The sequence below is a fragment of the Chenopodium album genome, chromosome 8, assembly GCF_948465745.1.
Source record: "Chenopodium album chromosome 8, dcCheAlbu1.1, whole genome shotgun sequence".
NCBI lineage: Eukaryota > Viridiplantae > Streptophyta > Magnoliopsida > Caryophyllales > Amaranthaceae > Chenopodium > Chenopodium album.
This window is the reverse complement of record NC_137841.1, coordinates 3,746,858-3,770,545: the sequence shown is the minus strand read 5'-3', so window position 1 is coordinate 3,770,545 and position 23,688 is coordinate 3,746,858. Positions and strand designations below refer to the sequence as shown.

Sequence of the window (23,688 nt, the reverse complement as noted above, 5' to 3'; positions counted from 1 at the left end):
TTAAACCCAAAACCTCGCAGAGCACTCGACAGTTTTGAAAACCACTGTCTCGGGGCTTGTTTCAAGCCATATAAAGATTTCCGCAGCCTGCAAACTTTGCCAGGTGTCGGAGTCCCGTACCCTGGAGGAAACTACATATATACTTCTTCATCCAAATCACCATGAAGAAATGCATTATAAACATCCATTTGATGCAACTCCCAATTCAAAGACACAACTACAGTTAACAAGATACGTACCGTAGTCATCTCGCAACTGGAGCGAACTTCTCATTATAATCAACGCTTTCACCTGACGGTTGCCATAGACAACCAAACGAGCCTTGAGACGTTCCACCTTTGATTTATCAGTGTACTTGATTTTATACACCCAACCACTACCAATCACTCTTTTGCCGGGAGGAAGATCCTCAACGGTCCATGTGCCATTGCGTTCTAAAGCATCAATCTCATCTTGCACAGAGAAAAAAATAATAATTTGCGGAATTAGAAACAAACCAAGGATCGAAAAATCTCTAAAAATTAGAGAGGCTGTGATACCATGTTAAACTCAAGAAATATGTGGAGAAAACGGCTTGAACTTTGTACTGATATAAAACACATATATATACACAATACATTGAGAAACCTAATTAGCCTAAAACTCCTAATAAGATAAACTTTCCAAATATACAATATTAACATAATTAACAAACCAAACTCTAATACGAATCGAGAGTGAGGGATATCTAAAGTAATTAGAACTTGCCTCTCAATTTCAAGAGATCTTGGGATCGTTTCTCATTACCTGCCCTTGTGGTTCTCTAACACCAAAAAAAGGACTTGATATATAGCCCAATTGCTATTATTGATCTAATTTTGTTCGTAAAATTAACTTTAAGTAATCGTTGGCCACTAAACAATGAATTTATTGACATGAAAGCAAATTTATTATTTTATTATGTATAACTAACAATTATCATTGAAATGGATATTTGATGATCAAGTTCATGTCTCTAAATGTAATTAGTGAGTAGTTTACGTCATCAACAATATTTAAGATATCAAGCTCATGTCAATTTACAAGCAAGTTCATATCAATAGCTTGGTTATACTTGGTCATAATAATTCTAATATCGATGGTTTAAATATAGGTAATAAACTAGTCATTCTGGTCAACGAGCTTTAACAAATTTATAGATTTTACTAAATACAGATCGTACTACGAAATTTTACGAATTTATGAAGTAAAAATGTTCTTTCTTATTTTTAAAGTGGTTATTAATGATTTTAGTGCACCACATCAAAATTTCATTGGCACATATTACAGATTTGTTTCGATTGACTGAACTAAACTGAACATATTAGAGCTGAACTGAAATGAACTGAATATTTTATAAGAGAAGAAAATTAGGAGCTGAACTGAACTAAACTTATTAGAGCTGAACGGAACTGAACTGAGGGCCTGTTCACATTTACTGAACTGAGTTGAACTGAACTGAACTGATTAGAGCAGAACTGAACTGAACTGATTGGAGCTGAACTGAACTGAGCTGAAATGAATATTTTATGAGAGAGGAAAATTAAGAGTTGAACTGAACTGAACTGAACTGAATGGAGCTGAACTGAACTGAACTGATTGGAGCTGAACTGAACTGAACTGAACTGATTGGAGTTGAACTGAACTGAAATTAAGTAAATGTGAACAAGCCCTAAACTTATTAGAGCTGAATTGAACTGAAGTGAAAATAATCATATCAAAACAGGCCCTACATCTTGTGTCATCTTTGGGACAAATTTAAAAGTCGTACCTAGTGACTTACCAAGAAATTATCAGTCGACTTCATTATGTTTTAAAGGACTAAAATTAATTATTAAAGTTAATGAATTTTCTCCTATAAAAAATTGATGTTTTTGAAAGTTCTAGTGTTCTAGATAGTAAATGGAAGTAAGCAAAGAAGGTTGAATTGAAGTCAACGCTTCAGCTCATCGTTCTTGCTTAAGTGAAGACTATACGTTTCTAATTAATGACCAATGCTACCGTGTAATAATTAAGTTTGCACATAATTCATGTAAAATAATGATCACAAAACTAGTGTATGGTCCGGACGATGCCCCTTATTGCTAGTTTGTACTTGTTCAATTTGATAATTATGTTCGACTATTTGTATAGTTAGGGCCTGTTCTAATTGATTGAACTCAGCTGAACTGAACTGAATTGAGCTGAACTGAATTGAACTGAACTGAGCTGAACTGAACTGAAATGAATATTTTATAAGAGAAGGAAATTAGGAGCTGAGCTGAACTGAACTAAATTTCAACGTAAGAGAACATGACCTTAGTGTGTGGTTAGGGACTTAGGGCATTGCCTTGGATGTTATTATTGTTTTTTTTTTCCTTTTCTTTTTCTAATCTTGTGAAAAATAAATAAATTCTATATAATGTAGCCTCTAATTTACTTCATAAATGAAAGGAATATATAATGTTAATTATGTTGCTTTCAAAAAAAAATAATAATAATGCTAATTATGTGAAATTTAAAGCATTAATCAAAGTTGATTGAGATGGTAAATATATTATTTTTATGTGTTGGAGGTTACGAGTTCGAATCTAGCTCTTTCTTTTAAAAGAACACCTTTTAATATATAGTATAGAATTCACTCTTTTACGTTCACTTTTTTTTCTTTTTTTTTTTTTTCATATATATACAATGCTAGGTTGGGCTTCTAAACAAGGCTATTACTCGAGAACTCCTTGTTTGGCCCAAGGATTGTTTCTCAAACTAAGAAATCTTCAAAAGCTTGCCAAATACGATAAGATTAGTAAAATTGGGATTATTAAACTATATTTTTCCTAAAATTAAATAGAATTTACGTAATTTATATTCAAGTACTAATATCTCTTTTCTTGTATACATTTATGTTTGATTCAACTCTATCATTTTTCTTAAATAATTCTTTCTACGGAGTACCATAAGTTCTGATGGCTGCTTTTCATAAGTCATTCTCTCACTATTATACTTAACTAAGTACTCCACAATGGAGACACCAGTTTCTTTACAATATATATAATTGCCACAGCACCTGTACACTCAAATTATATCACTGATTTAGTAAAACTGGATATGACAACATAGCCAGATTACTTGTCTTAAATTGAAATTTTTGTACTTTGATATTTAATTTATGGAAAAATGAAAGAATTGAGGTAATTAAGCACAAAAATTGGGAGCACAAAAATTGGGATTCTTGTAGAGTTATGGAGGTTGTACAAAAGAAAGGAAAAAAGAACTTCAAAAAAAGGATGGAGTTGAATAAAAACATAGTATACAAGAAAAGAAAGAGAGATAAAAACTAGAATATAAATTATATATGATCTCTATTATAAAATAAATCAAGAAAAGGGAGAGTTAAAATGATATGAACCAATAATGGTGGGTGGTACATAAAATGAGACACAATACAAAGTATTTTCTAACAAAAATAAGTACTGACTAATGATTGAGGATGAGTATTTCTATTAAGTAAGGAAAATTTGCAAATTGCAGCCATTTAAAGTTCATATTTTGCGAATTGCCGCTCAAAAGTTCGTATAAATTGTAAATTACAGCGCAGTTCAACTTTTACATCGATTTACATGTTGAAAAATCTTTGGTTAAAGTTTTAGGGGCCATTTTAGCCCTTAAGAGTCCAAATTGAGCTCGAAATTAGCAAAAAAAAAAAAACATAAGTGCCTCATTTTGCGTAACAGAAATATATCGATTTATGGAAAACTGTAAAAATGAGACACTTACATTATTTTTTTTTTTTTTTTGCTAATTCCGAGCTCAATTCGGACCCCTAAAGACTAAATTGGCCCCTAAAACCTTAAACGAAGATTTTTTTTTGACATGTTAACCGATGAAAAAGTTGAATTGGGCTTCAATTCGCAATTTATACGAACTTTTAGGCTGCAATTTACAAAAAAAAAAAAATAATAATAAAATAAAATAAATTGTTGTAATTTGCAAAATACGAACTTTAAATGGCTGCAATTTACAAAACTCTCATATAATTAGATAGTTATGATAAGGTTTTGCAAAACTCTCATATAATTAGATGAGTTATGATAAGGTTTTGCAAAACTCTCATATAATTTCAGTGACATTCGTTCTAAATCTGTTCAAATAATATTAAGTGACATGAAGAATGGTTACTTGGATCAGAATTTTGGCATTGGCTCAATTATTTCCAACAACATGGGGTGTGTTATATATTATAGTTATCTGTGGGCATATTCTCGAACCATATTTTGAATATGAAAATTATCGTATTACGGTTCGATTCGCGGCTGGTGAATTTAAATTAGTGTTACGCTCAAACCAAAGTGAGAATTCAGAAAATTGGCAAACTTAATGTTATTTCACCAAAACTGACTCACAAATAGATATTTAAATAAAATTAATTAAAAAGATAAGAAAATTAAATAAACAAATAATAGTAAAATTATTTATGTATTAACAAATTACGTAAAATTAGCAAACAATTTTGTTAGGTCAGACACTGAAAACCATTTATCACTTATATCAGTTTCTAATCGTGGACGCACAACCTCGTTTAAACTGAATATATGTAATTTTGTATTGGAGTTGCGTCAGGATCATCGAGAGTCAGGTTGTTGGATAGACATTGGGGCACCCTTTATTTTTGGAATTAGATTTAATTGATATTTAGAATGTTTGTCCAATAGAGAGGCGATTCCTCAATCAAATTCTTTGATTAAGAGAATAAACGAGTTTGGTTAAAAATTATTGGACGACAAAAATAAGGTTATGGATAATGTGCGTGCACGATTGGAATCTACTATAAGTGATAAAGGGTATTCAGTGTTTGACCTAACAAAATAATTTGGTTTTTTTTCCAATTTATTCTCTAAATGTGGATAAATCTGAGAAATCATATACATCCCTTTAAAAAAAAAAATGGAGTTGTTTGCTAATTTCACGTAATTTGTTAATACATAAATAATTTTAATATTATTTGTTTATTTAATTTTCTTATCTTATTAATTACTCGTGCAATGTACAAATTTATAAGATATGATTTATTAATAATAACAATTAATTGAAACTAAATGGCTTTTGTAACACAATTTTTTTAAAAAAAATTGAATTTATTAATGTCTATCTTTTAAAAGAATTTTAATTTCTCAATAGATATTTTTTTTTTTTTAAAAAAGTAAAGTATTTTAATTTGGAGGGAAAATTTTTCACAAAATCATGTCAAATGTCACTCTGGTGATTACTTTAGTATATAGTATAATTCATGCAAACTAATGATCACAAAACTAGTGTGTGGCCTGGATGATGCCCCTGGTTGCTAGTTTGTACTTGTTCAATTTGATAATTAATTTCGACTATTTGTATAGTTAATGTGTGGTTAGAGCGTTGCCTTGAATGTTATTATTGTTTTTTTTTTCTTTTTCTAATCTTGTGAAAAATAAATAAATTCTATATAATGTAGCCTCTAATTTATTTCATAAATGAAAGGAATATATAATGTTAATTATGTTTCTTTAAAAAAAAATGTTAATTATGTGAAATTTAAAGCATTAATCAAAGTTGGTTGAGATGGTAAATATATGATTTTTATGTGTTGGAGGTTACGAATTCGAATCTAGCTCTTTCTTTTAAAAGAACACCTTTTAATATATACTATAGAATTCACTCTTTTACGTTCGTTTTTTTTCCATATATATACAATGCTAGTTGCTCTCTTCATTTCATTGAAATTGTGTCATTTGATAAAAATAAAAAAAAAAAAATAAAAAAAAAAAAAGGTACTTGAGAACTTTCCCGCATATGAGATAATCACAAAGGAGTACGTATCTATCATGAATGTTTCAATTGTAAATATCTTTAGTTAGCAATAAGTTAAAATAATGGTTGATATTTTCAAATACAAATATATAGAGAGGGCTAACAAGATTTTACGTTACTATCTTATCTATCTTTTCTTATCCATATATCAAATTATTTAATCAAAGTATAATTTGTGAATAATGTTACGAATTAAAGCGTGTCAACGAATTTAAAATGGATGAAGCTTACTAAGATAAGATTAAAAAAAAAAAAAAAAAAAAAAAAAAAAAAAAAAACATTTTGATCATTATTCTTATTGAAGTACTTGACAACATTACATACATGCATGTCGCCACATTACATGCTTGACAATGCTTATTATACATCGTCCAAAGTTCAAATTACAATCACAAATTAGTATTATTATTATTATTCAAAACCAAATCCAAACATAATAAAAACACTTGAAATCACTTAGCAAAGATCGATTAAGATACTTGTTGATTGAACCATAGTATACTTAATCGAGCAAGGGAACACTCCTTAGAGCAAGGGCTTCAATGGTGAGTCCGGGACCAAACCCGAACATAACACCCCATTCACACCCTAACCCGGTCGTCGAGCTTCCATCTTGGAGCGACTTCTTTCTCATTTCATCCATCATAAACAACACACCAACACTAGACATGTTACCATACTCACTTAGTACATGTCTTGTGACTTTGAGCTTGTCTTTATCGAGTTTGAGCTCGGACTCTATGCTATTAAGGACGGCTGGACCGCCATTGTGCGCGATCCAAAAAATCGAATTCCAATCATTGATACCAATAGGCTTAAAAATATTTACAAGACTTTCCTCAATGTAGTCCGAGATCAAACAAGGGAGGTCCTTACGTAGGTGGAACGTTTGTCCCATGTTAATGATCTCGGAGTAGGCCGCACCATTAGTGTTCGGTATAGTCCTTTGTGTGCCCGATATGAGTTGGAAACACGGCCTTTCGATAGAGTGATCTGGCTCGGCTCCTACAATGATAGCAGCTGCGCCATCACCAAAAAGTGCCTGACCTACTAAAGAGTCAATCTGGGTTTCAGAAGGACCATGAAAATTAACAGCTGTGATTTCAGCACAGACTATCAGTATACGGGCCCCTTTATTATTCTCCGCTATGTCCTTGGCATGGCGGAGGATATGGGGCCCTGCATGACAACCTACAAGGTACATGACGGTCCTATGTACCGAGGGGTCTAGTTCAAGGGCCTTGGCTAGCTCATAGTCAGCCCCGGGCATGGATAGAGCCAACGTGTTGTACACGATAAGGTGGGTGATCTTGGACTTAGGTTGCCCCCATTCTTTGATGGCCTTAAGCGCGGCCTCCTTACCGAGTTTCGGAAGGTAGTCGACGGTCATTTCACGGCGAGCATCGTGTGATACTTCTCCATAAGTTAACATGCTTGGATTCTCCTTCAAAATCTCCTCAGTCAAGAAAAAGTGACGTTTTCTTATCATGGATTTTTCACCTGAATAAAATTCACGTACATTTTCATGCATGTTAATTACAATTTTAGGACCAAATAAATATCGTTACGCTACTTAATTAGCCTTATATACTAGGGATTGATAAAGAATTTTCAATTACTAGATGAATCTAAGTAGTTTGCAATGACTAATCAGTGTGACTCTCAATCTATATTATTTCAAGTCATATTATGATGCATTAACGCATGTTATATTGAAAAGTATCTAATTTGACCAATACACCATGCTTAAATAGTAACCATACTATTCAAAATGATTCTTGGTTTGCTTCTTCAAAATGACATCAAATTATCACCATGTAACTTAATAAGTCACCTCTCATTTTTATATAACAGATCAAAGAGCTTTATAATAAACAGTTATAATGTACGAAGTATGTTGTCTTCAACGCTACAAAAAAAAAAAAAAAAAAAAAAAAAAAAAACATTACAACTATTACGTATATATCATGAATTAGTATTAATTAATTAGTTTATGGATTTATGCCAATAAATACTTGGTTGATTAATGTCATACGGAGTATTATTATTTAATTTTTTAAAATTATAATTTGCACTTCAAACTCCTTTTATGCAACTTATGCATATCTTTATTTTTATTATTATCATGAAATGAATGAACATTAGAAGTCAGATTTCAGTCATGTTAGTCAACCAGTTTCTATGTAGTTTTTGAAAGTTATAACAAATTTTCAAAGCAAAGAGTAGTAGTAGAAGTTCTTCTAAAACAAAGGAAACAAGAAAGTACATTCTGTCTTCTTTATATTCACTTTATTTATTATTTTTTTTTAAAAAAAAATTATCGCAGGTAGGGAGAACAATCATATTGAGCAGACATCTCTCACGACGTATGTATTAGTTAGTTGTACATATATTTGTACAATGGTCAATGAATGATAGTTATGGAAATTATAAATTAAGGGTAATCTGAGCTCGTAAACAAGAAATTTAAGGAGAGTTTCCCAATATTTATCTTCATCGATCAAGCTTATATTATTTGGTGAGAACTATATATATATGCACAAAAATCACTCATACACAAAAAGAAACTACATACGAGTAGAAAACTTACAAATGCGCTTGAACTTATCCTTGACGTGAACCATATGTTCACTATTGGTGACCCTAAAATAGTAATCCGGATACTCGGATTGAAGTACAAAATTGGGTGGGTTAGCCCTCCCAATTGCTAGGATGCAAGCCGCACCCTCAGCTCTTTGACCATTCCTAATTTCATTAACCTTCTCCATTTTCCTAACCAAAAATATGATCTAAGTTTTTTCTCTTTTCTTTTCTCACTTGTTGTGCTAGTAGCTAGTAGTGCTAAGTTAGATGTGATGGTATCCAAAATCCTCCGCAATTTATAGGCAGTGTAACGCACTAGCGTGGCACTATTAGGTGCTCGCATTTCTTGAGTAAAACTATAAGAGTAAAATATAATGGAAAAATTTAAATTCTTTGTACCATAAGCACAAAAGTTTTGACCAATCAAAAAGCATATATGCTATTCATATTAATCGGTTATTATCTCCAACTCACAGAATTAGACCCCTTTGTTTTGTTTTGTTATAAGATAAGCATGTTATTTTTTTTTTGACAAGTATAAGATAAGCATGTTAATACATGTTAATGCACGGAATATATGTATTACTCTGTATTAATACAATTAATTTTTTTGTCATATTATTTTAATTACTTGCCTTATTAGGTTATTGGCTCTGATAATCTATCTAATATATTATATATATAAAGGGGAGTTTTTCCTCGAGTTTTTAGAGAGCCACGTAAGATTTAATTTTTTAGCGCGCCACGTAGGATTATAAATTTAAGTTGTAGCCAATTAAATAAGAGATTTTTAATTTCTTTTACAATTAAATAATTCAAATGTCGCGTAAGCGAAATTAACGAATGAGATTTTAAAGTTTAGATTAATTAAATACAAAATATTATCTTTTGATATTAGGAATTTTATCTAATATTTTAAAACTAATATAATAACAATTTTAATCACATATATAAGAAAAATATTTATAAAAAAAAAAAAAAAAACTAACAAACCGTGCATCGCACGGGCTTCATCTAGTATATTATAAAAGATAGTTAAATGTGAAATGTAAAATGAGGTAAAGGACTGGGAGCATTGTTACGTTGCTTATTAAAGCTCAACATGCATTTGTAAACGAATTGAACTTTAATCACATATATCATACGTTGTTTATTAATTAGTTGATGACACGTTTTGAATTTCCCTCCTATTCACAAATACACTACATTTTGCTAACTTAAATTTTGTGTTTTATTAAGTTATTAGTAAGATACATCATAGAAGTGTGGGATGTTGATAGGTTAAATTATTTAAATCTGTATTTTCAAATTGGCAAAAGCTAATGAGCGCCCCCGCGGCGTTAGATAAGAGAATTAAAGTGCAAATATTAGAGTAAAATTAACATTAATTACACCGAATGACGCATGATTTTTTCATGAATTCCTAACTTAATATTATTTTAACCAATATAATTTAACCTTATCTAACGTCCCGGGACGCTCGTTAGCAAGATCCTTTACTTTAAAACAACAAATTAAAGTAAATATGAATAAGTTGGTTATAGTAATTTGTTATTCTATGTGTATTAATTTAAAATATTACTTATCCTATTGCAAACAAATTAAAATTGAGATATGATTAGTCTCCCATTATCACTTCCTACGTTATTTAATGGGTGCAACATATCTCATATACACGTTTTCTAATTATTAAGAAGGTGAGTAAACGACCAAAGCTATTGTAATCTAATTTGAAATCCAATTAGATAGACATGTTATGTTATCTAATCTCTTTCTCAAAAAAGGTACCACATCGATCCTATTAGAAATGCCACATTATAAATTTTCAAAAAATAAAAATCAAATTTTAAAAGCTATAACCTTTGCACAATATAATCAAAGATATTTGATGTTAAATAAATGCATCAAAGATTGTAAAAAAAAAAAAGCAAATGATGTAATTATTTAGTAACGGAAGATGTTAGATATATACATGGTAAGATCATAATGGTAAAAGGTAACGAACGTTTATGAGGCGTTGATCAAGATAACTTAAAATAGAAAGATTAAATTAAAAAGAATATTAATTATATCGATCGACGCGTGATTTTGTCATAAATTCAATTTTCAAATCAATACCATTTTAAGTACTCCTTTCGTCCCCGATTGATAGTCACTTTTGCCATTTTTTGTGACTCGAAATGTTAGTCACATTTGCTTTTTTCCAAGTACCATTAATATTATTTTTTTTACCAAAATTCTCTAACATTTGCAAAAATATTTGTGCAAATTCATCTTTCACATGTACTTTAATTACTTTCTCTCTCTACTTTTTTGCATACCCAATATAAATTTACCTTTTCAATGTACTTTCTTTAATTCTCCTTAATTCCCGTGATTTTTCTTCAAAAATTACTATCAATCGGGGACGGATGGAGTAATATTTTAAATACTTTTCAAACGTCCTGGAAACGTTGTTAGCTAAGATCCTAATGAAAAAGCAATCGGAACAACGGATAGAGAAAAAAAAAAGTTTATATTAAAGCATTGGAATAATTATGGGAAATGAAGACCGCTACTAATTAATGAAATAATATGGTCACATTTAAATTTACTGGCACTTTCTTCTTCTTTTGACGGAGGAAATCTATGGCAATTAATTTTTTTTATTGAAGAGATTAACGCATGCGCTCTCAAAGAGAGAATTTCTTAAGGTGAGATAAGATTAGGAGTCAACAAAACAACAATTGGAGAAGTAAAAAATCTTTTGCTTCGAAATATAATATTCGAGTGTAAATCTTTGGTATGAGGTTTTGTATTCATCAAGTAATATTGGCTTATTTCGAAAACAAATCGATATTTTTGATTTTGGAACAAGTGACACACTCCTTTCTCTCCTTGCTACCCTTGCATGTTTTCTTTTATATATTCTTATATAACGTAACAATAACATCGGTCTATGTTTCATCCTCATACCCTGCGCTTAATATTATTCCACTTGAAAGTGGGGGATGGATGGGATTCGAACCCGTAAACTTTGTGTCACGTTAGCTCTTGATACCATGTTAGCAGATCATTTAAACAAAAAACTGATGGTTAAGGTCTAGGAATATGTGTTTTACTCTATTAATTACAACCGCAGCTTCTAGCTACTTTATTGTCTTTCAATATACATGACATTTTCTAAGTTTCTTTAAGCACACGTCAAAAAATAATAATAATAATACGGAGTAATAAAAAAAGGAAAATGCTATACATAGTGAACTTAAAAAATAAAAACAAAATAAAAAAAACTGAAATTAGTGAACTAAAAGTCTAAATTCATAAAATTCCATTGGAATTGTTTGGTCTCGAACAAGTTTGGGAAAATTCTTGTCCCTTTGTAATTTCCCCTTACATTCTAATGGACAATCTGTCCATTGATTATGCAGTGATTAATAATATTGGTACTAAACGTCTTTCAAAAGAAAAAAAAAAAAATCAATGTTCTTACTTCAAACAGATGTGACCAATGACCATAGTATAGACTATAGACCACTAAAATTATACAAACAGACCACGTTGATTTGTTCGTCTTTGTCTTTTTAATGCTTTGAATTCGTAACTTAAAAGGACTTTAACTTTTGAAGTCTCAAATACTCCTTTTGGTATAAGACAATGAATCTTCTTTTGGTATCGCGCATGATACGTAATACGAATTGTATATCCTATTATTCCTATGTAGGGCACTATCGATTAGGGCCTTTTTTTTTCCATCAAATTCTTATATGTGGCTGGTTACACACTTACACCGTGTGATCAGCCATTATAAGATTACTTCGTTAGTGTTATAGGTGTTATTTGATCAATGTTACAGCCTTACAGGGGTTACTTCAATGTTATAGCCTTATAAGAGTTACCCAATCAATATGAAAATAGTTATTCGATCAGTAATACTGGAGGGGTTATTTTGTCAGTGTTATAAGAGTTACTTAATTAGAATAATTTAGATAAACATAAATAAAGTACAAATATATTTTTTTATCAAAAAATATAAGGAGATGAGTAAAAGACCCGTTATAAAATAGGAGAATTTAGAGAATCTATTATGAAATGAATTTGGTGAGCTTTAAACCCTGACCTTACACATAAAATAAAAAAAATCGAAAAACTAGTCAATCACTCTACTCTCTTATCTCAATTACGAATGTAAATTACATGTTGAGATACATGTGACTCGGACAATTGGACAATTCTTCTTCAATTTTTTTTTTTGCTAGTGTATGAAAGCTATTTTAAATCTATGTGCTTCTACAAAAATATAACGAAAATATTACCAATATACAAGTCAACGTTAGAAAATCAACGGTAAAGCTCACTAAAATTGATCACTATCTTAAATTAAAACCACAAATTCTACTTTTGTCAAAATAAGCTCACTTTTCCTTATCAATACTCCGTATAATCCAATTATTTGAAGTCTAACATTCTAGATTTCTAGTAAATCAATAAGAAAACCACTCTTAACATTTAATACCAATAATAATAATTCAAATTTTTTATTTTTTTTGATGGGATATAAATATATAATAATCAATTTAAAACCAAATTATTGCATCAAAAAAAAAAAAAAAATTTACAACCAAATTAACTCCTAAAATTATGAGCATGTCTTCATACGAAGTTAGCAAGAATGTACAAGTAACACCAGAACAACCTTCCATGCCTGTTGTAGATATCTTAAAAACCGCCGGCGAAGATGTACCGGAAATGTTTACTAGGGTATCCACCAACGGAAGCCTGGAAGCCGATCCCTCGGCTCTTCCTTGGATGGACTGCCCTGTCATTGACATGTCTCTCCTGTTGTCGTCCGAGGTTGAGGCTGCGGAGGAGCTCAGAAAACTTCATTCTGCTCTTGTTTCCTGGGGCTGCTTTCAGGTTCTTATTAACTTTTTTTTAATTAAACTTTATTTATCGTTTTTTATATTTATATATAATGACATGGGTAGATTATATGGTGGGTAAAACTTTTATTCCGTTGTAAAGGTTAGATATTGAATTATTTGTAACGTTTAGTTTAAAAAATTATAGGTCAAAAAATGTACTATTAGAGTTTTAGGTCCTAAATTAAATTACCAATTTTAAAAAGTCATTTTTCATATAACAATTATCCCGTTACATAAAATTTCATTTTAACTCATAAATAATTCATTTCAGCTCCAATCAATTCAGTTCATCAGTTCAGTAAATCATAACAAGCCCTTAGTCTAAACTCAACTAATAATTTGTTATTCATGATTATCTTAAATTTTAACATTGCAGCTCATGAATCATGGAATAATGGAATCATTGCTGGATAAAATACGTGAAAATAGCAAAGAATTCTTTGTACTTCCTGCAGAGGAGAGGATGAAGTATTTAAGGGCACCCAATGACCCTGAAGGCTATGGAAACGACACCGTTTTGTCGCGAAATGTACCTCATAATTGGAATGATCGTTTATATCTCAATGTCTATCCTGAAGATCTACGAAGACTAGCCTTTTGGCCTCAACATCCTTCTGATTTTAGGTTAGAAACCCTTTTTTCCCCATTCATCAATTAATTTCTTTAATATATTCCATTTGATTATATTAGTTTTGACTTTTGATCGAGTTAGCTTAAGTTTAGATTACATGGTGAGAATTATGTGTTTTTTTTAGGAAAGTAACATTTTTTTTTTCTAATTCAATCAATCAAAAGCCTTAATCTCATAAGTGGGGTCAGCTACCTGAACTAAAAGTAATTAATCTGTTTATATATAATAACCTTCTTTATTCAACCCTTACGATCAAAATATCAAATACCTCATTTTCATGCAAGTCCATATGCTTCATATCCATCCTATCTAATTAATACTATGAATTTCAGGGGAACATTGCATGAATTCACCATGAAAGTGAAAGAAGTGAATGAAACAATAGTTCAAGCAATAGCGCGATGTTTAGGTTTAGAAGATAATAGCTTCCTTGAGGAATATGGTGAAAGCGTGAGAATACAAGCTAGAGTAAACTATTACCCTAAGTGTCCGTTTCCTGAGCTAGTTCGCGCCTCGAGAACACATTCGGATGCATCCGCCATGACAATCCTCTTGCAAGATAAACAAGTTGAAGGCCTTCAAGTTCTCAAAGATGATAACTGGTTTAAAGTCCCCATCATCCCTAATGCTCTCTTTGTTAACGTTGGTGATCAAATGGAGGTACGTTATTGTTTAATGATCGATTTAAATTTCATTAAAATGTAAACTAGTGGACAAAATTAAACTCAAACTAGCTATTACGGTCATTTTGAAAATTAACAATCAAGTATTCTATTTCTTAGATCTTGTATAGACGTGCAAAATTAAACTTAACAATAACTAACGAGCAAAATAATGTAACATTTTATTGTTAAATAAATAGTACGACGCAGTAGTAAGTCTAGTAACAAAGGACGTATATATAGTTATTTAAATAGTCTAGTTCAAGAAGTCCATGAACTAAAAGGTCTAAAGGAGTAAGGTGGATGGAAATATATGAAAGTTCAAGTAGGAGCATTTCAAGTTTAATTAGTTTCTTAGGACGGACTAGGGGCCCATATTATGTCGTTATGTCTTATTTTATGAATTAATAGATTATGCATGTTAGATTTTATTGACGTTGATGATGATGCGTTAGAGATCACTAATAATTTAATCACAACATAATAAATCTAAGTCCTTATAACATTGAGATTGTTTTTCCAATTAAACACCTATCAATACTTCAATCATAAGTGATGTGTCAACCAAGTTGGGTGTCATTTGTTATCTTGGATATGTAAATCAAGTTTTACGCATTTAATTGGTTATGCTCAACAAAATTACTTAAGTTTTTAAAAATCATGTGATATATGTCATATAATGATTCAAAAATTAGTCAATTTTATTAAAATCATGATAATTTTAAACTGAAAACTGACAATAGAAAATTGGAAACAACTTTTTTTTTATTTCTTGTTTTTGATTTTTTTTTTTTTTTTACAAAATGAAATTTGAAGAAAAAAAAAAAAAAAGATGCCAAACATTAATAAATTGATTTTTTTTTTTTTAATAATAAATTTTGTAATTTTGTAGATAATGAGTAACGGGATATTCAAGAGTGCAGTCCATAGAGTGGTTGCAAACTCAGAGAAAGAAAGGCTATCTGTAGCAATGTTTTGTGCTCCAAGTTCAGAGATGGAAATTGGACCATTAAAGAAATTGGTGAATGAAAATCAACCTCCTTTGTACAAGACTGTTAAAGGATATGGGCAGATTTTCTTTCAGTATCATCCCAAAGGAGAAAGACCAATTGCATCCATCAAGATTTAACTATATATATATATATATATATATATATATATATATATATATATATATATATATATATATATATATATTTCGGCTTACTAATAATCGCTCTCGGGTTTTTTGAATACTAGCTAGTTAAGTACGTACGTGTGTTGCATCTTTTCGCTACAATGTTGTTTAATACTTCGTATATTATTGTATATCATAATGAATTATTAATGATATACTACGTATATAGTGTTGGACTGTTGGTTGTACTATTTATAGATAACTTATAATGGTTTGCAATGCTTTAAAAAAAAAAAAAAAAAAAAAAAAAGTTTGCAATAGCTATATTAAAACTATAGTCATTATATGTATTGAGTGAATCTTAACCTTCCGATTAATAAAATCCATCTAATTCATTTATTGAATTGACTTTTGACATTTTAAAAAAAAAAAGTTATCATTAAGTTAAATTTAAATAATACGAAGTACTTATCAAAAAAAAAAAAATACTTAACATATAAGAATATGAATTTTTTTCTCAACGTACGTACATTTATAAAACTGAAATTTTTTCTCGATCTTCTTCTTCCTTTTTATTTTTATGGGGGATAATTTTATCAAAAAAAAAATCAGGTTTTGTTTTTATGGGGGATAATTCGTTCTTAAATGAATTTTAAAGTAAAACCATGAACCCAAAAATATATGTTTATTATTAATAAAGACAAAATTCTAGTGTTGATTTTTAAGATAATATTAATACATATATAATATAATGACATAATAATGGAGAATGTAAAATTAATACATATATAATCTCAAAATCACTTGTAGTTTGAGAGATATCTGCATTCAAAGTCAGTCCTGTTAGATTTTGAGTCACAATTTAACAATTTTCTTGTAACTATTGAATATCATGTTGTGCACATGGTGTTAAGAATGTTAACTCGAAAAATTGGTATTAATGAGAAACATTAACCACCTTGTAAGTTTGAGGAGCTACTTTTCCCATAACTAGGCTAATTAATTAATTTTGGGTGGTACTTCATTCATCATCTTGCTCCCCTCGGGTTTGCTGTCCCTCCAAAAACAAAGCAAATGAATAGCTTTAAACCGCGGTAAATAAATGTACTTTTTTTTTTTTACTGGTTCCACTAGATTGCCCTGACCCACAATGAATGTCTCTCCAAGTTAAGCTTGAAGAATACAATAATGATTGCCTCATTCATTATCTAAGACAAATAAATACATGCAATTTTTATAGAAAAAAATCAGACATAAACAAACCATCTAACTAATTAAGAACCAAAGGAACCTTTTTTCAAAAAAAAAAAAAACAAAAAAACAAAGGAACCTCACAAGTTCAGATTGTTAGATCAAATGTTGAATTTGGTTGGAGATATGAAGGACGTAAATAGTATACTATAAATGATTAAATTTGTTAGCCAAGGGAAGAGGTAGGGGAGTAAGTCTGTGTTTAAGGGGTTACCTCCACCCGACGACAATTTATTGATTGCATATAAGCGCATACGCCGTAGCATAAAATCTAATTGGTGTAATTGGTAAATTACATTGCTTACCGATATTTTATGTTTGTCAATCTATCCCTTTCTCTTTTTTCAACAAGGGACTAGTAGTCACTATCTACGAAGTAATATGTGGGTCATTTTTCTAACAATTGATCAATTTTTTACTAGTACAAATTAAATAAAACCTAAAATATACATGATATTTGGTCAAATCAACATAATATTCCCCTTAGACAAAAACTAGTCATAATTGTATTAGTTGTGTGCAATGATATTCTAATCTAATAATTTTATTTAAAAAATAATCACTTCTTAAATTAGCTATATTATGACCTCCATAATATATACGTACCCTTCTAGCTCTTCCATTGACTAATACAGCTAAGAGAATGGTTAATGATCAAAGTTATACATAATATAAAGTTTATATTTTTATTTTTTAAATTTAGGTGATCTAATGTCAAAACAACTTATTTTTATATGCGACTATAATTTGATGGGTTGTGGTCCTTGTGGACTTTCTCACTATTGTTAATATAGAATATTATTTTATTTTGTTTTTGCAAAATTTTGGTGATCAAGTACCATAAAATTTTAGAATAATCAATCATTTTTTGGTGATCAAGTACCATTAAAATTTGTTCTCAAAAAAAAAAAGTACCATTAAAATTTAAGGACTTTTTTTTCGGGTAATCAGTACCATCCAAATTTAGGGCTTTTTTTTTTATATATATGAATAACCTTTTTTTTCTTTTACCTTTTTTGTAATTTTAAAAAGTTTGCACAAAAAGAAAAAAAAATTGTAAAAAGTTATCTAAAACATTTCAACCCTATACACAGGTAATTCTACAAAAGAACTTTACTTATTAATTAACATTCTTATCAATTTCAAAGCTTGTCGTTTCATCTTTATTTCAATTAGTATTTCCAATCCTTAAACCGGACATTGTAAATCTATTAACTATTACTAAAACAAAACATTGCTGACATCATCAATTATGAAACAATCTTACGTGTCATTCTCACATTAAATTTTTTCCCTCCAATTTTATGTATGATGTCATCAATTATTAATGATTTTTTTTTTTCAATTTTTAATCTACACTTTTGACTTTAATGCATAAATGTCTATATACAATTCAATTAACCAATTAAGTTTCTCTCCTAAATTATAGTTTCACATACCTAATTTGTTTGATGCTTGATTGTGGTTTCAATTTTATTTACTTTCCTTAAATGTAAGTAGATAATTTTTATATTTAATTCTAAATCTTCATAGACATTGTAAAGCAACTTAATACTATAAATTATAAGAAAGGTTAATTTTAGGAAATTTTGCAAAAAACCACCTTTTATAAGCATTTTTTTTTTTTTGCAAGAAACCACCTTATAAATTTTTTTTTACAAAGACACACCTTAATCAAATTTTTTTTTGCAAAACCATACCTTTATGCCGGAAAATAGAGTCAAACCCTATTTTCCGGCGTTGACTACGCCATCCGCACCCACGAAACTCACAGTGGAAGGGAGAAGGGTGGCTAGGGCTATAGAGGTGGGTTTAGGGTGGTCAATGTCGTTAAAGGGGTGTATTTAGGGTGGTCAACACCGTAAGAGGGGGTGTGTTTATGGTGGTCAACGCCATAAAAGGGTGGTTTGTGGGTGGGGCTTGGGAGGGAGGTGGTTTCGTGGGTGGGGCTGAGGAGAGAGGTGGTTTCGTGGGTAGATTGGGGTAGTTAACGCCGGAAAATGTGGTAAAACCTCATTTTCCGGCATAAAGGTATTGATTTGCAAAAAAAAAAATTGCAAAAAAAATAATTTATAAGGTGGTTTCTTACAAAAAATTGCTTATTATAAAAGGTGATTTTTTTGCAAAATTTCCTTAATTTTAACTGTGCATCGCACGGGGATAGCCTAGTAAATGTATAAAACTGGATTACTAGTTACACACATATCATATGTCAATAACAAGTAGACCTGGCAAACGGGTATTTCGATCGGATCATTTCAGGTCGGGTCGCTTTCGGATCAGCAAATATTTGGGTTGGCTTCGAGTCAAGTAGGGTCAGTTCGGGTTTCGGGTCAACACTTCGGGTTGAGTTTAGGTCGGATCAAGTTCGAGTCGGGTCAATTCGGGTTGGGTCAGTTCAGATCGAGTCAATTTTCAGGATTAGTTTTCGGGTCAAGTTTTGGTCGGATCAGTTCAAGTCGGGTCAAATTTGAGTCGGATCACATTGCCAAAAATGAATTCACTTAGAAAAATTGGAGAAAATACAAGTTTATCAATATGATAAACAAAATTTGTTTATCAAATGGCAAAATTGTAAATAAATCAACAAATTTTTATTAAATATGGGTTCCACTGCACAATTGTTGATATATTTACGGAAATGCCATGTTGACTAGGCATTTAATTATGTTGTTTTATTTACCATTTTGCCATTTGATAAACAAATTTTGTTTATCAAATTGATTATTAACTGGGGCTTCCTCGAAAAATTGTGGGAAAATTCCCTCTTATTTCAAGAATAAACCTAACTTTTATATACAAGCAATAGTTATAAACTATAGTAAATTTCTGTAAAAAAAAAAAAACTAAACATGAGTATCTACCGGGTCACTTCGGATCGGGTCAACTTTGGGTTTTCGGTCAATTTCGTGTCGAGTCATTCAAGTTAGGTCATTTCGAGCATCAAGTCACGTTTGGGTTAGTTTAGATCAGGTCATTTTCGGATCACTGATTATTTTGGGAAATTTTCGCCTCGTGGGTTAGATTATTCGGAGTGAGTTAGGATTGTGAGGTCTAATAACAAGAGGGTGATTTTGAGATATACAAGTATTATATTCCTTCAATTAACGTATCACATATGCATGTTCAATATCATCGCTGGTATTTTTTTTTGGTTTTATGATTTTGAAATATATATTTTGATGATTGGAGTATTATTTGTAATTTAATAGTATTCCAAAAAAAGAAAATAATAATAAACAAAAATAAGATAAAAATACTCCTTTTGTCCAACAATAATGATTGTCTTAAATATTTTATATAACAAACTTTGTATGTTTTCTAGACCTACCTTCTTTGACCAAAAGAATTCTTAATTATTGGTCAGGCTGTTACTTGACTTCTAATTGTAAGACTACGTAGTTAGTTGTAAAAACATAATGAAGAAAACTTTAAGAACATAGAATTTGACAAAAAAAATAATAAAATAAACGAAGGAAAAGAAAATTGATTAGGAAGACGAAAATTTTAATAATGAAATTACTATAAATTAGGTGATCATATCACTAGCTACTATACGTTCAAGCTAAGGCAGCTAATTACTACTACTATACTAGTCTAATACTAACCACTAAGCTAGCTTATTAATTATAAACAAGCAAAAATCTTGTTAATTTTTGCAGCACAAAAAATCAACTTAGTTATCACAATATGGCTGCTGATCTTCCATATATGGAAAACCATGTTATCGATTTCGCTCTTCTCTCATGTCCATCTCCTGATGTGGTGGCCGACGAATTGAAGAAACTCCATGCTGCTCTCAGCTCATGGGGTTGCTTCCAGGTGAGCTGATCAGAATTTTCTTTCTTTAGTTTAAGGGCATATTTACGTTGTATTATTTGCCTTTATTTTTTGATTTTTTTTTTTCTTTTGAAATAATTTATTTGCTGAGTTGTACGTTTTTCTTAGCGCAATCTTATTTTAAACATGGTTGAACCACCCTGATAATTACGCCTGTAAGATAATTTCTAATAAGAGGGTTTTGTGATGTAAAAATTCTAGGGTAATCATCTTTAAAATAACTATCATTATACTACTTCCGTTAAATGTTATGTGCAATTTTGGAATATTTTATATCTCTCAAATAATACCCTAAAGTTGCACATAACATTTAACGGAGATAGTAATAATTTTATATTTGCTGATTCTTGATTTATTTTTTATGTCAAATTTATTAGGAAATTTTCATTTTTACCACCTCTAAAAACCACTTATTTGCTTTTCCCACCTCCATAAAAAAGGTTTTATTTTACCACCACATAAAAAATTGAATATTGGTTTAATTTTTATCACCAATCACGACCGCCAACTAACGGATTCCGTACATAAATCCTCAATAATATGGTGAAGCATGGACATGGTATGGCTCCACTAACAGATTTATGAACGGAATCCGTTAGTTGGCGGTGATTAACGGTAAAAGCCAACTTTTATTTTTTTTATGTGGTGGTAAAATAAAACCTTTTTTTATAGAGGTGGTAAAAGCAAATTTTTCGTTTGTTGGAGGTGGTAAAAGTCAAAATAACCCAATTTATTATAAATGTTTTTTTAATTTATTTTTTTAATATTTTTATAGTTAATTTATGAATTATTTTTTAATTTAAGTAATAATAACAATTGAATTTTGTAAATTAATTAGAAAAATCATAAAAATAATTCTAAAATTATTTCAAAATTTATTATTAGTAAATAGGGGGGTGTTTCAAAATACATTAATTTTCCTTTAAAACTTGATAGATGAATTATAATTAATTTTGACATAAAAAAAAAATCAAAATCATCCAATAAAGAATTAGTATTATGGTTGTTGTCATAAAATAGAAAAAGTTACTCTGATTGATCTCATAAGTTTATTTATTTAAGGTATTGTATATTTGTATGTACTAATGATGATGATGATTTTATTTATGTTTTTGTTAGCTTGTAAATCATGGCATGTCTGTGGAATACTTGGACAAAGTTCGAAATGTTGGGCTCGAATTCAATAGATTGCCTCAAGAGGAGAAAGAAAAATATGTAAGGACAGCAACAGAACCTCAAGGTTATGGCAATGACTCAATCACTTCAAACAATGTACCTCTCTTATGGCAGTCGCGCTTATGGCTCACAACCTACCCTTTTGAGGAACGCAAACTTGATCGTTGGCCTCAAACTCTTCCGTCTTTTAGGTACTTAAATGTATATACTACTTTCTCCGTTTTTTTTTATAGTTGCAACAGTTTGACTTTTACACTATTCACTTGTTTCACTTTGACTAGCTTTACCGAATTATGCTTAAGTAAAAATATAGTCACGTGGGATCTTATTGGATTCGTATTGATTTATACAATATTAATATCAATTTTTTATTTTTTTTATCTAAGCTAATTTTGGCAAGAATAAGTGATACATAAATTTCTAATATAAGCTGAACAGAACAAGGTCTACATCTTTTTTTTTTTTTTTTTTTTTTTTTTTTTTTTTTTGTATCTAATTATTAATTGTTGATTCCATCCTTCCCGAACCTTGATACATGTCCATCTTGCCCTAACATTAAGGGTAGTTCTTCAGCCACCTATCATTTTCGCCTTCTAATAAAACAACATATATATCAAGTACAAGTACATCATTGTATATTTGTATGTAGTAAACTTGTTAAATTATTTTGTTCTTTTAATTTAATTTGTCCATGTTATTAATACTCAATTTGAATATAAGTCCATTATATCTAATCAACTAAACGAACAAATCAATTTTTTTTGCAGGGAAGTTTTGGACGAGTATAGTATGAACGTGAAAACGTTGCATGACAAATTGATCCAATATATGGCACGATGTTTGAACTTGGAAGAGAATAGTTTTGAGGAAGAATATGGAGGAACATTACAAGTGATAGCGAGATTTAATTTTTACATACCATGTTCATATATTGACCAAATTCGAACCTCTAGCAAACATGCAGACTCGAGTGCCATGACTTTTTTGTTGCAAGATAAAGAAATTGAAGGCCTTGAATTTCAAAAAGATAACAAGTGGTTTAAAGCACCCGTTCTTCCTCATGCTATCTTTGTCAATGTTGGCGACCAAATGGAGGTACGAGTTTTTTTTTATTTTTTGTTATGTCGTATTATTGATTTGTTATCCATAGAGAGTCACAAAGAACAGTAAACAGGGTTTGCTGGTCTAGTTGATTGTCAAACTCGAGTTGAGCCTAAATTTTGAAATTCGTGATTTTAATTTGATTGTGTAGATAATGAGCAATGGCATCTTCAAAAGCGCAATACATAGAGTGGTGCCAAACCCGGAAAAAGAAAGGGTCTCTCTACCATTGTTCTGCGGCCCTGCTCAACATAAGGAAATCGGACCTCTGAAAGCTTTAATAACAGAAGATCAGCCAGCTGTTTACAAAAGGGTGAAAAATTACAGTGAAATCTTTTTTCGCTACCATCCCACGAGCATTAGACCCATCACAACTGTTAAGATGACCTAAGCTAATTTAATTGAAACAATATAAGACCAGTCATTGGTTTTATATTCCATCACTATGATACAATATACTTTGATACAATTAATGTTCCAAATAAATGTTATACAAATATACATGAATTTGTAGATTTCATGTAATACGTAGCTACCTTTTGTAGTTTTGTACGTATAACCCTTGCATTTGTTACGTAGTTATGTACC

At 30.3% G+C, this 23,688-nt stretch overlaps 3 protein-coding genes across 3 annotated transcripts; 2 read left to right on the top strand and 1 right to left on the bottom strand.

Annotated features, from left to right (window-relative positions):
- Positions 1-6,104: 6,104 nt before the first annotated feature.
- On the bottom strand, positions 6,105-8,661 carry LOC145555663 (chalcone synthase 2-like). The gene is made up of 2 exons (XM_081617407.1): positions 8,426-8,661; positions 6,105-7,335 (listed from the first exon to the last, which is right to left on the bottom strand). Exons 1-2 carry the CDS (start codon positions 8,601-8,603, stop codon positions 6,338-6,340), a joined length of 1,176 nt encoding a protein of 391 aa, XP_081473533.1. The 5' UTR covers positions 8,604-8,661; the 3' UTR covers positions 6,105-6,337.
- A 4,350-nt stretch (positions 8,662-13,011) lies between these two features.
- On the top strand, positions 13,012-15,744 carry LOC145642621 (jasmonate-induced oxygenase 4-like). The gene is made up of 4 exons (XM_081693814.1): positions 13,012-13,314; positions 13,699-13,946; positions 14,286-14,613; positions 15,508-15,744. The coding sequence occupies exons 1-4, from the start codon at positions 13,039-13,041 to the stop codon at positions 15,742-15,744; spliced, it is 1,089 nt and encodes a 362-aa protein (XP_081549940.1). The 5' UTR covers positions 13,012-13,038.
- A 4,929-nt stretch (positions 15,745-20,673) lies between these two features.
- LOC145642620 (S-norcoclaurine synthase 1-like) lies at positions 20,674-22,433 on the top strand. Its single transcript, XM_081693812.1, has 3 exons — positions 20,674-20,805; positions 21,943-22,190; positions 22,430-22,433. The coding sequence occupies exons 1-3, from the start codon at positions 20,674-20,676 to the stop codon at positions 22,431-22,433; spliced, it is 384 nt and encodes a 127-aa protein (XP_081549938.1).
- The last annotated feature ends 1,255 nt before the right edge of the window (positions 22,434-23,688 follow it).

What these genes read in the sequence shown, in the direction of transcription:
- LOC145642620 (XM_081693812.1), top strand. Translation starts at nt 20,674, where the DNA reads ATGGCTGCTGATCTTCCATATATGGAAAACCATGTTATCGATTTCGCT. An exon ending in GCTCATGGGGTTGCTTCCAG is followed by an intron (nt 20,806 to 21,942) that starts GTGAGCTGATCA and finishes TGTTTTTGTTAG; the next exon opens with CTTGTAAATCATGGCATGTC.
- LOC145642621 (XM_081693814.1), top strand. Translation starts at nt 13,039, where the DNA reads ATGAGCATGTCTTCATACGAAGTTAGCAAGAATGTACAAGTAACACCA. An exon ending in TTTCCTGGGGCTGCTTTCAG is followed by an intron (nt 13,315 to 13,698) that starts GTTCTTATTAAC and finishes TTAACATTGCAG; the next exon opens with CTCATGAATCATGGAATAAT. An exon ending in CAACATCCTTCTGATTTTAG is followed by an intron (nt 13,947 to 14,285) that starts GTTAGAAACCCT and finishes TATGAATTTCAG; the next exon opens with GGGAACATTGCATGAATTCA.
- LOC145555663 (XM_081617407.1), bottom strand. Translation starts at nt 8,603, where the DNA reads ATGGAGAAGGTTAATGAAATTAGGAATGGTCAAAGAGCTGAGGGTGCG. An exon ending in GGATAAGTTCAAGCGCATTT is followed by an intron (nt 7,336 to 8,425) that starts GTAAGTTTTCTA and finishes AATTTTATTCAG; the next exon opens with GTGAAAAATCCATGATAAGA.